Genomic DNA, 13,174 nt, shown 5'->3' with positions numbered 1-13,174 from the left:
GTAAATGTATTCTTTTGGGTTGCGTATTCTTTGTATCCAGGACGCACTGACGCAGTCATTTTTATTCAATGCCATGAGTGCTGTATATTTTAAATAATAGAATAGAATATAAATATATGAACGAAAACACTGTATGATTCTTTCAAACAACGCGAAAAGCCGCGCTACTTAAATATCTTTCATTTCTCTACGGTCACTTGCCCCTTTTTTAATAGAGCAGTCCATTTCCCGTGGCCTTTTGGACTGAGATTGTTCCACTGTGCGAAAATGGGGGAGTTTGTAGATTTGTCATCGCAAAAATAGTGAATTTGTTCTCTAGATATGAATTATTATCTAAAAGAAATCTTATATGGGTATTTAAATTAAACTAGTATTTAACACTTTCCCAAATTCTCAACTAACACCGTGTCTAAAAATGTAAAGAATTGCACTCTTCCCCCTGTCGTGGATCGCCGCATTACAAAATAGCATCCTATTCTAAGCCGTCTGGCTGCTCTGTGACTGAGCGAGAGTTCTACCCATTAGTGTGAAGCGTGTGGCTACTACACCTTTATGCTTTAGTTTGTTGTAGTCGCTACATTTTAGAACACCATGTCGGTGGCGTTTGCACCTCACAGACAGCGAGGAAAGGGCGACATTACCCCCGCTGGGATCCAGAAGGTAAATGAATGTTTCTCTCTCTGCATCACCACAGAATGGAGGCTGCAAGCAAGCAGCAGCTGCTGTTAGCCTAACATAGCTGCAGCTGAATGAGAACCGTTGCCGTTAGCAGCATGATTGGACCGGGGGCAATACGTTGGTAACAATGTTGCGGGGTCAAAGCGCGCTCAATATGAACCTCGCGGGAAGGAAAGCGGTGAGGCGCGTGTTGTTCAACTATATGAGTGGAACGACCCGGGCGAATTGAAACACACCGTATTAGCGAAATGAACGTGGGCCTGCCTGGGGTTTTGTTAGCTGTAGACTGCTAGCAAGACGCGTCTTTTGTTAGCCTATCCATGCCCCCCTCACACTCACTCACACACAAACGTCCCCCTGGTTTTAAAACGTTCCCCCCCGCGTTTTAAAACACCCGCTCTGCTTTAGAAATGTCTCCCCTTTAAAAAAAAAAAACGTCCCCTGCTCTGTTATTAAAACGTCCTCTGAGGTTGTAAAATGTTCTCTCGGGTTTTAAAAAAGCAGGGCGGGAGGTGCAGCACCGTCCGTCACTATCGCACATAATGTATGCCTTCTTTACTGTATGTCTATGGCCAATTTAACTCTCGGATTGATAACACTGAGAGGACTCTGTTTTTTTCCCCCCTGTTCCAGTTGCTTGATGAGAATAACCAGCTGATCCAGTGTATAATGGACTTCCAAAGCAAAGGCAAAACGGCAGAATGCTCACAGTAAGGGGCCCTAAAGTTGCTGTTCAACCATCATGTCCTTGAAGCTTATATCAGTTGTCCACATTTCCATGTCTTGTTTTTGTTTGCTGCCACTATGCTGAAAACAAACAATGGTCTCTCTCTCCTGTCTGGATAGTAAAATAGTGCATCTTATATAATATAGACCTTAGATCAGATGTCATAAATAACATTCAGATTTATCCAGTGATTGTTCTGATGATAACATTACCTTTTCCCCTACAGGTATCAACAGATGCTCCACAGAAACTTAGTGTATTTGGCCACGATAGCAGACTCCAATCAGAACATGCAATCACTTCTCCCAGCAGTGAGTATTATTGGATCTAGTTTGTTTTAGACTCTGTATAACCTTCAGCCCTACATACTGCTCTATATGTCACTCCCTCCCTGATAATAGTGTCAAGTTTTCTTTCTGTGAAAAAATGCAGGAATAAAAAGCTTACTTGGTCAAGTACATTTTATTTATAGTGGCAAATCATAGCACAAGCACTAACAAAAGATATCAACTAAAAAAAAAGAAACCTTGAACCACACAAAGCCAGAATTATTGGAGATTTCTGTATAGTGTGTACTGACACGTCTTGTGACAGTGGCGAGAACAGACGCTAACAATCCTATGCCTACTGCTTTAGGAAACCAATCATCACCATTCCAATATGAAGGACTGCCCTAACAACTTGGTTTGATTGATTCAATACTTTATTGGCATAAATGTGAACCAGTACAGAGTAAGGTCAAACACGGGTCCAAAGGGATCACCGAAAAAAGTCCTTGCGGTCTTGTTTCCATTCAGGTCCTCAATTAGCAGAATCCTGAATCCTGGTTTGCTGTTAAATTGTTTCCACCTATTTGTTTATCCACTACATAGTTTAGGTGTCACCAAACATATTGGTAGGGGGAGATCTCCAATCGCCTGGTTACATGACACCAATACTAACTAACAAAATGTCGTAAAATGTGTGACTGCAAGATAGTTTTATCCTGACTGTGTATGCACATGTATACAGCTAAAAGTTAAAACCATATATCGGTACGCCAGTTTTAGCCAAGGCTGATTGGTATTTTGATGATGTTCAATACACCTATGCTCAGCTTTGTGTCTGTGTGTACCACAGAATGTGATGAATTGATTGGCTGAGCACGGAATGTGGGGATGTATGATGATAAGACCGCTCCTCACTTCACACAAGTGTGATTTAATTTTTATTCCCTTTCACCATACAGTAGACACAGTCACGCGTTTGTAATATCAAGTTCAAATTCTCCTACAACCTTAGTCAACAGGTTGTGGGGGTCATCTTAACCAATCACAGTAGCTGGATTTCACATCCAGTGTCTGTTCTCATTCTTGTCTCGCTGTATTTTTATATCAATCTGTGCCATTTTAATTCACTGTGGAATTATTTGTCAGCAAGCCATAAAAATATAAATCTTTACTTGCCCGTAGCTTATTGAGCTACATCATACCTACGTTTGTCAGGCTTTACAGAATGATTCCACTTTTATGTAATCCTGATTGATTCATCACAAGTCTTGTCGTCATGCGTGGCTCAGAATGATGTGCGTGTCTCTCTGTTCTGTTCTGTTCCGTTATGTGTGCAGCCGCCCACACAGAACATGCCAATGGGTCCTGGTGGAATGAACCAGAGCGGAGCCCCTCCTCAGCCTCCTCACGGTCACAACATCCCCTCGGAGGGGATGGTCAGTGGTGGTCCCCCAGCTCCACACATGCAGAACCAGATGAACGGACAGATGCCTGGTAAATGACCACCCCTCTCTCTCTCTCATCTTTCTCTCTTTTCCCCCCTTTTCCCATCTCCCCTGGTCCCTGTCTCACTTGGGTTGCCTAGCAACACCACAGAGCTGTGAGGGAGGTCGCTCTGCTGAAGGATGATGTCACCCATTTGCCAGCTCTGGTGGTCTTGGGACTTTTCTTCGTCTGTGTCTGGGGTTATTTTCTTCTGTTTGTCTTTGTTTGTACTTTTGTGGCTTTGTTTTATTTACATATTTGCTGATTTAAGTGTTTCAGTGTGTTAAGTGGCGTGAGCATTTTAAGGCGAGCAACATTTTCCATTTCTAAATACTGTTCTAATTACTGTAAATACATTCTATACTACTAATTCTATAGTAAACATATAAAGCCATTTTGGGCGGAAACCCCTTTTGGTGTTAAAACATAGTTATAATTTAGCTATTGAAAAATAGCAGATCTACAAGCTCATAGCGCGCCACCGAGTGGTGCGCTACGAGCTTGTAGGTCTGCTATTTTTGAAAAATCGTGAAAATATTTATTTCAGAAAACTGGAGGATTTAGAATATTATTTTTTAATGGGTTAATTATGTATGCTGAATTAATATTCATTTTTCAGGACGGGTGGAAAGAATGAGTAATCTGTGCCCTTGCTTTCCAGGTCCTAATCACATGCCCATGCAAGGGCCTGGCCCAGGAGGCCCCAACCAGCCCCCAAACATACCCAGTGGCTCCATGAATATGCCCCCCAGCGGCCATGGCACTATGGGTGGCTACAACCACGCAGCCCCTTCCGCCCAGGGCATGCCAGCCCAGAGCCAAATGAACATGACCCAGGGAGGTCAGCCCATGGGAAATTACGGTCCACGGCCCAATATGAACATGCAACCCAACCAAGGTAAAAACAGCCACCCATTTCTTTTTTCTTTAAATAAAATACGGCGATCTCCATCTTTCCCCAGTAGTCGCCTATATTTCTTTGCTTATAGGTACATCCTTTGAGTTTTGTATTGAAAACTTAAAATGTTCTCTTGTTTATATTAATGATAGTGTCAAAGTGTCATTTATATATTGCTACACCGGCAGGCCCTTTGATGCACCAGCAGCCTCCATCCCAGCAGTATAACATGCCCCCTGGTGGTGGCGGGCAGCACTACCAAGGGCAACAGACCCCCATGGGCATGATGGGCCAGGTGAACCAAGGGAACCATGTCATGGGGCAGAGGCCTATGCCACCCTACAGACCCCCTCAGCAAGGTATGCCCCTCGGAGCAGAGTGGGCAAGGTGTCAACAAGCACAGTGCTTAAGCTTTTCCTCTAACCCACCCTTCTGCATTTCTTTCTCTCTCTCTCTCTCTCTCTCTCTCTCCCTCCCTCTCTTTTCAAAACTATTTTCACATTTATTGCTCACAAACACCTTGGTGACTTCGAATTTTCAATTTGCAGCCCCCCACACATCCTTAAAAATATGAATCAAAATCAACAGAATAGTTGGGTGAGCACAATGAAGATTTCTCCTGAGAAGTAGTGGTATAGGGCCTCCATCCATCCTCACTCCCCTTCCCTGGCAAAGAAGCAGCCCTCACCAGCAGCAACACCTTGAATCTACTTGTGTGTATGTTGTGTGTGTATGTGTATGTAGGACCCCCTCAGCAGTACCCAGGGCAGGAAGACTACTATGGAGACCAATACAGTCACGCAGGACAGGGAGCCTCAGAAGGTAGGAGAATTCTCCAGACCACTCCTAGAAAACCAACCCCCCTCCCCAAAAATTATAACATCCAGGAGACATGGAGTAGGAAAGGCCATTTGGGACCAATTGTCTTCAGTTTAATACATCACCCATCTCCCCCACCCGGGGAATAAAAGTTGCTCAAGGGAAAGCACTACAGTACCTTACAGTGAGGTCGTCCCGAGGCTCTTAAAAAGATGTTGCGTTTCATCGAGAAAACATCTTGCTGCATCTGAGAACATAAGGAATTCAAGTCTACTATTAGCTCAAATTAGACTGCCTTATCTTTAGCATAGGTCTATGCTTTAAATTAAATCAACATCACCTAAGGTAAATCCTTGGCATTTTCTGAAGAAACAAAAATCATGTGTCGTAGCTTAGGCTAGCTGAACTTCAGCGGGGAGTTCAGTTCAGGCTTTACCGTCGAATCAATACAGAGGCTGATTACCGGAATCACAATAAACAACTCTCTCTCTGTGTCCATTAACATTTACTTTTCTCTTGTGTTTTTGTCTAATGACTGCATCATCTCTCTCTACCTTTCACAGACTAGTTCCTTCCCCAAGACAAAGTGGGTTTGTTTAAATAGTAAGGACGTAGATCAGCAGTGGCTAAGAACATGAGAATGTGTAAAACATGATTGCCCCAGAGGCTGTTGTCCAAAAGCTTTTTGCACAGGATATGGTAAAGCCATTTACTCAATAATAGTGTAATTAACTTTGAAATATATATATATTTTTTCTTTTTCTTTGAATTTATAATACCAAATGTCCCGTTTGCATTGAGGGCATTAACTTATCTCCCTGTCTCTTTGTTGAGCTGATGTAGGTCATTATGATTACAGTTTGCAACAGCCATTGTATCCTGATCAAGGCTTTGATAAGTCTTCCTCAGACAACATTACTACAATGAAGGTATCTTGTGCCTTCACATAAATGTACGGCACATATTGGGGGAAGATAGTGAAGACATGGATTTGATACCTTTTTATTTTTTTATGAGACATCTTTGGTATTGTTTTCCAAAAGAGAGAATTGAATGGAAAATAAAATGTGCTCAAAGAAGAGCTTACTTTTTACACCTTCCGACGGTAAATCTTGCTGGGTTTGTACTAGTCAAAATTCTTATCTCCTTTCCCCTGATTTTCTTCACTTCTGTCACTTCTGTCTTTTTTTTATTACATGTCATTCTGTTATTTTTTTTTTTACAGCTATAGATATACGGTAAGGTTATTGTAATAAGAGACTCGACCAATATCACATAAGCTGATATCTGTTTCATCATGCACCATAAATGAGCTGAATGGTTCCTTTTTAAATCTTGAGTTATTGTCTAATGTTGCCAGTCTGCTATGCCTCTTGTAGTCATCACAAAGTTACGTCCTAACCTTGTTCCCATTGCAGGTAATGCCCAGTATGGCCAGCAACAGGAGGCATACCAACAAGGGCCTCCCCAGCAGCAGGGCTACCCACCACAGCAGCAGTACCCCGGCCAGCAGGGCTATCCTCCACAGCAACAAGGCTATGGTGAGTGGATGGTAGTAGTCGTTTCTTTGGTTACTTTAGCATGTTGAAGGATATTTTGTTGGATGGTCTTCACAATATTTCTCTTTTTTTTGTTGTTGCCAAATGCATGTCAATACACCAATCAACACCAGGGAATTAATGTACCACCGTAATGAATGTTGACCAGCTCAGTGGCTTTGTGGTTAGGGTGTCCGCCCTGAGACTGGGAGGTCGGGGCTCGATCCCCGGCCGGTTCATACCAAAGACTCTAAAAGTGGGACCCAGTGCCTCCCTGCTTGGTACTCTGCATCAAGGGTTGGATTGGGGGTAAGTCGGAAGTCCCTGCTACATACTAGCGTCATATCCAGGGGATGTCCAATGGGTGTACTTGTACATCAAGTTGACTCACCCTACATAAACAGGAGATAGGCTCCTGCCCATACCTATCTCCTGTTTCTGTAGCGTGAGGCAGCTCATCGTCTATTGACTATATTCACACAGTGGCCATTTTGATCTCGTGTCACATTTGCGGGTTGGTAGAAATGACACCCCCATCGGGGTGGCATTTCATTAACGTAGTAGCAAAATGGTCACCGTGTGAATATGTTTAATGGAATGTGAACTCGACTGTTAAACAAATCAGCAGTGGTACTAGTTGGCAGCCCCGCATTAGAATTCCTCATGATGCTGTGTTTGAGGCATCAGAGAGAAAGAGGAGGGCTAGCTGACAGGTATAGACCCTTGGCTATGTGTACCAGTCTAGAAGCTCCTGCACTTCTTTGCTGTCTTTCTGTCTCTCACTACCTCGTACCATCTTTCCCTGTAACTTTCCACCCCTCCTCGTCTTTCTCTGAGCCAGAGGCCTTTATCTCATGTCGGTAATGAGCTATCGGAGAGAGGCAGAGGCTGTGAGGTGGGGATCCATCTGGCACTTTCTTTTTTCTCTCCCTCTTTTTTTTCTCGCGGGCCCTCACAAGGTTATGCTCGCCAGCGATCATCGGGCAATGCAAGTCCTTAACGATGCTGCGTGGGCCTTGTTTGACTCCAACCCAGTTAAGCTTCCGCTCAGTCCCGTCAGAGCTCCGGCATGGTTACAGTGTATACAAGGACGGATGAAGTGATTTTTAATGAGATTTGCACCCCTCTAATGAAGTGCCTCGGAATCTCCTTGATGTCTCCTTGCTCTAGAGAAGCTGTGGCTCTGGCCCAGACATGATCATTTTCACTCATTACAGAATCCAAACGATGGCGGAGCCATCCTGAACAACCTAGGGTTATGGACTGGCTTGTCCACCAGCGCCACTCTACCATGGCTGTGCTTAAGCAGCGATGCGCATAACAGCGCTTCCCTGGAGCACTCACAGTTAACGAGATCAAGAGCAGGATATGGTTAAAGACTTATTTGCATACCACCGGACTCCAGAAGTTGAAGATCCCCTATAAGGATAGGTGAAGATGTTGAGGTTAATGCTGGTGTAAAAATTACACAACTCTTAAGCCGAGTTCAAACCTGGACAGTTAGAGCGAAGCGATTACATACAAAGTCAATGCAAAGACGAGAAGTTGCGCGAACGGGCACCAGGTATCTTCGCCCCGGGTGGAAAAATCCAACTGAAGTGGAAAGGGATTATGTTAAATATATTGAACCGAGCGGTCTTGTGTGAATGAGCGGGTCCATTTGGTTACACTGCCAAAGTTAAATTACGGTGTCTACAGCCAATCGGGGACTTATTTTTTGTATCAACGCTGAGCTGGGCGACCAAAGTGAAGCGATTGGAAACAATTTAAATATATATCTTCAAGTTTGAATGCACCCTAACCTGACCTGAGATCTCATTCTGTTGTTCCAGGCCCCTCCCAAAGTGCCCCCGGGCAGTATCCCAACTATCCCCAGGGGCAGGGTCAGCAGTATGGGGCCTATCGCCCTCCTCAACCAGGACCCCCACAGCAGGGGCAGCAGCGTCCTTATGGTTACGACCAGGTGAGTATGGCACCAACACTAGATAGACATTAACACTTGTCTGTATATGAGTCTTAGTGTGTCTCTTTTTATGTTTATTGCAAGCCTTAGAGCAATCAATTTATTATACTTCCATCATACAACCATGTTGCTCGCTGGAAATCCGTTATTTTTCCGCAAGCAATGTGGTCGTACAATGAAGTGTGAATTAGGCTTTACTGTTTATAATTTGTGTAGCTCACACTGAAACCAGGGTTCAAGAAGAAAGTGTCAGTGATGTTTTACATATAAGATCTGTGAGGGGGTATTTTGTGCATGCTGTCATTGTGTTGGAGGGGGCGGGGAGGTGTACAGTTTGAGTTAAACTCGGCTATATATTTTACATTTTAGTTCCAAGTTTTTACTTAGCTGTCTTAGGAGGGCTATAGTAATATATGTCCTGACTAATAAGGCATGCCACTCCAGGGCAGAGGAATATGAGGGCTTTTAAGCAGATTCTCTCGTTGAACGTAATGCACTGCTCTAGTGTTGACAGGGAGATCTACTTGTTGCCCTGTATTTCCTGTGGTCTTTCTGTGGGGGTCACAGCTACACTTTGATATCTTTATCTTTGAATATTCAGGGACACATGAGGAAATAAAGACCCGGGGATTTGAACCCCTCTGACTAGCTCTGTAAGAAGCAAAGGTAATGGTTGCTGTGAAGACCTCAACGTCCAATCTAGACGTTTGACCACCTAGCCTTGATTTGCATTTGTTATGTTTCTTCTTCTGTCTCTTTTGTCTTAATCTTTTTTCCATCTTTTTCTTCCTTTTTTTCCCCCTTTTTGTTTTGTAACCAGGGGTCGAATCTAAAGTCATGAGGTCCCAAAAACACAACAGCATGCATAGTCTGTACTTTAAACAGCAAAAAAAGTTCATATTCTTTGGTTCTGTGTCCTTTTTTTCCATGCAGTTATCCACAAAAATGGTTTTAATGAGTATGCCTATGTGCTTTTGATACAAATTCAAAGTTTTTGTATTGATTATTGATGTTAAATAAGAATTGCATCCAAGTTTACAATCATGTTTTCTATGCATTTTTACAGCTCTTCGTCAAGCATACTTCGACCCCTGTTTAGAAATGCATTGACTACTGTTGTTGCACTTTAGCCATAATAGCCAACTTACCACTCTGTTAGTCAATTATGGAGTAGTGTCATCATCAGCCATGCTGCAGAAATCTAAGGTGTCAAGCTGCATTTCAGTTCTCACAAGTTGTGATGCCATGCTGCCACCTGCTGGTCAAACCCAGCAAGTGCAGTCAAGTAGTAGCTTGTTTGCATCCTATTAAGATTTATGGATATTAGATTTTCCACCGCCAGTGTGTGTTTTTGTTAAGACGAAAGATCGATAAGACAAGCACATTTATGCCGTCTTTTCTCTTCACAGGGTCAATATGGAAATTACCAGCAATGAGAGATGGTCACAGCAACGCACACAGCCCTGCTCTGACCTCTGTCTGAGCTTTGACCTCTGGTCAACTGTTAAGTAGACTTTAATGATGGCTGCAGCTCTCTGAGATACTCATGAGATTCTCTCGGACATATACACAAACATTCAAATCCAATCACAAAAGACACTTTCTCTCTGTTCCCCTCATGTCTGGGCTATTATCCTTACCTGTACAAATTCATTCTCGTGAATATTGACTCCAATGTGTCAAATTCCATGATCCACCCTCTGGTCCAGTATGTCTCAAAAAGTAGCAATGCCTTAAAAAAAAAGTGAGAAAACGGAGCTGCCTTATGTTTTAGCATTGCAGATTGTGAATTGGGCAAACACACTAAACCTTTTGGTTATCACATATGACATAGACGTGCAGATGTCAGTCCAGTGTGGTGCATTGATTGTCAATATTCCCTGTCCATAATGTAAGAAGCAATAATGCCAGCAGTAGGGAAAGATGAGATGAGACGTTGCACCATGCAGACACAGACTAACTTCCTGCTTTGGCCATGGTACACGTCATAATGGTCAAATTATGTGATGTAAAAATATATATATTTTATGCTTTTTAGATGGAGCTAACTTTGTAAGACTTTGGAGACTAGTACTAAATACTGTGTTGTTAATTTCCTGTATGTGTATGTGTCAATGAATTTTGTATTTTTCTTTATTTTGTTTGTTTTTTTTATTTTTCAGCCAGCACATTGTTTATTTTTGTCCCCTTCTTTGTACTATGTTGAAATGAATTGTCTAATTTCTCAGCTCTAACTGCTACTTCTGTGAACTTGTACACCACGTGACTGCTTTGGGTAATATTGAAACTTTAATTGAGTTGCAAAAAAAAGCCCTGAAGGTCTAATAGAAATACTACATCTGGAATTGAAGCATTTATTCAGTTAAAATATATGAATTGGCATAAGTTAGCACAGGTGTAATGTCTTATTTTGTGAATATCGACAGTCTGTGCCACTAGAAACGTCTACAGTCTTTCTGTCATAATTGGGTTTATTAGACCAATATGTGCCTGAAACAGGTGACATATTTAATAGACACCACTACAAATCACAAGGCCCTGCTTCCGTTTCCTAGAGGCGCTTATTTTTTACCTTTAGCAGCCCCAACAGGGGATTGTCCATTGACTGCAAACGGGTATGGGAGAGATCGAACGTGTAGTAAAATATTTCTCAAATACTGTTTTGTTAGTCTTGAGTGACAATGCTGGAAAACTTCCTTTTGAATAATAAACTTCTAAGTTGATGTCATTCAAATAGTAGTGTATGTGAATAATAAACATTGTTACTTTCAAATAATGTAACATAGGGATGTGAAAATAAATGTTCTGACATGGATTCCATAACTTCACAGTAAAGACTGAGTGTGTTTTATATCACTGGCTATCTGTATATTGCACACTATATTGATCCCATTATGTATAAAGGCATTGAGGATGAACTGTCTTTGCCATCCTGATTTAATATTTTCATTCTGCACCCTACAACGGTGGTCACAGTTGTCATTGCAATGTAAAACTGTACAATATAATAAAATGCAAGAATTTTAATATATTTTGACTCATTACATTTGTAGTGCTACATAAAATGCTTTCTCTATTTTTCCCCATTTTGTTATTACTTGGATATGCAAGCCATGTGAATAACACTGCACACTATTCCTGCTGCTGTCCAATCTGACAGCATGATATACTTGTTTGGCTTTAAGTGCTATCAGGTAGCCCACTTCCAACTGGTAATGGCCTTACCCGACTCAGCAGCATGTCTGCTCTGTCCAGATGCATCCAGAGAGGTCCAGGGCACATTTACACCCAAAATTACCTTCCACGTGCCTCTCTCCCCCTCTGCTCCCCCCAGAGACGGAGAGGGACTACCTGTCACATTGGGGGGAGTGATACAGATGGTGCGCCAGATGTGTGGCCGAAGCACGTGATGGGAGTGTGGCGATGGTGTTAAGAGGGCCACGGCTTGGTTTGCTTCGGCTCTGATGATGAGTGGCTGTGTTTGTGGACGCGGGCAGGTGATTGAGGTATAGTAGCTGCCTGATTCCATCTCTGTTTCAGTGTCGGACAGAGTGCGAGAGGTGGCACTGTCGTGGTTAAGTTTCCTCGTCTTCTATGTGTTTGTAAAAGAGTGCTCACGTGGAATATATGTGTATCTTTTTTTGTACGTATGTACACTGCTCAGGTCTAGTGGCATCTCCCAGTCACCCCACCATCCTGCTGCTCCACAGCTGGCCGCCCCACCCTTCCCAGCTGCCACTGGGGCTCCCCCCCGGCCCCTCCGCTTGGCAGAGCTGGCGTTTTGGGCGCTCCCCCACCAGTCCTCCCTGGCAGCTGCCGCCCTCAGCTGCGCTCTCGCAGACGGTATTGGGGTCGGACAAAGTCACTCCTCCTGTGACTGTGTCTGGGGCCGTTGGGGGAGTGGGAGGGGGCAGCAATATAGTACGTCTCATCATCAAATAGGCTATATATTTTAAGCACTCAAGAAACATACAAGAAAGTCTATGGATACTTGTCAACCAAAATTAGAATAAAATGGAGTTGAAGATGAATTATTACTATTCAAACTCAAACTATTCACATTTTCTTGGGTGATTGTAGGCTACTATAAATGTATATTTAGTCTCTATATCTAAAGTATCCTAGAGCTAGAACACTGATAATATAATAATATATATCTTTGACCCTTTTTGTTAATTCTTTAACAGCATTCTTTTTTATGAAAGAAAATGCAATCACTATAACTGCACCACTTTAGTTGTGACAGCAAGACAAACATTAAGGTGTCAGTACCATTTCAGAGGATGATTATCTTGTTCAATATTTTGATAATTATAATTCAGGGCACCTTTCAGTGAGGGGGTTCTAACCACTGAGGGGGAAATGACATTGTGATCATAGCTGGCAGGCAAGATGTAATCTCTCTTGCTTTCAAACTCTCTCTTCCACTCTCTCTGTCTAACCCCCCTCCCCTCGAACTCCCTCACTCGTGTGTGCACGCACACACACACACACACACCCTCGGTGTGACAGAAAGTCTATGGGGAGGTATAAGAGGTAGTTATGGGGGAAATGCAGCAGCCTCCACAGTTTAATTGGAGATGTGTCACACTAAATAAATGGTGCAAAAACAAGCGCTGACTGGAGGCTTGAGGGTGGGGCCCTGGGGATGCAGCCTGCTTTATTGGGCAGGAGCTTTGCACTGCTCCAGGGTGAAACGGGGCTATGCTCTGCTGAGATACCCTCCAACCACCGTCCAAACCACCAGCCGTCCTAAAGCGTTTACCGTGAAAGCAAAGACAAAGCATCCATTTCACT

General features: G+C 43.0%; 1 protein-coding gene across 4 annotated transcripts; it reads left to right on the top strand.

The window, feature by feature from the left end:
• The first annotated feature begins 181 nt into the window (after window positions 1-181).
• On the top strand, window positions 182-11,398 carry ss18 (SS18 subunit of BAF chromatin remodeling complex). 4 transcript variants are annotated; one of them, XM_080778395.1, is made up of 11 exons: window positions 187-660; window positions 1,312-1,388; window positions 1,632-1,716; window positions 3,012-3,168; window positions 3,821-4,057; window positions 4,246-4,416; window positions 4,802-4,879; window positions 6,295-6,417; window positions 8,247-8,377; window positions 8,979-9,043; window positions 9,787-11,398. In XM_080778395.1, the coding sequence occupies exons 1-10, from the start codon at window positions 592-594 to the stop codon at window positions 8,994-8,996; spliced, it is 1,146 nt and encodes a 381-aa protein (XP_080634521.1). In that variant the 5' UTR covers window positions 187-591; the 3' UTR covers window positions 8,997-9,043; window positions 9,787-11,398. The 4 variants fall into 4 exon arrangements, 1 of the variants encoding a protein (XP_080634521.1); XR_013965064.1 differs by having other exon boundaries at window positions 185-660; window positions 8,247-9,043; XR_013965063.1 differs by lacking the exon at window positions 4,246-4,416 and having other exon boundaries at window positions 182-660; window positions 8,247-9,043.
• The last annotated feature ends 1,776 nt before the right edge of the window (window positions 11,399-13,174 follow it).

This window comes from Protomyctophum bolini (assembly GCF_963924005.1).
Source record: "Protomyctophum bolini genome assembly, chromosome: 12".
Lineage (NCBI taxonomy): Eukaryota > Metazoa > Chordata > Actinopteri > Myctophiformes > Myctophidae > Protomyctophum > Protomyctophum bolini.
Note: the sequence above shows the minus strand (reverse complement) of the source record. Positions and strands in the feature narration are given on the sequence as shown.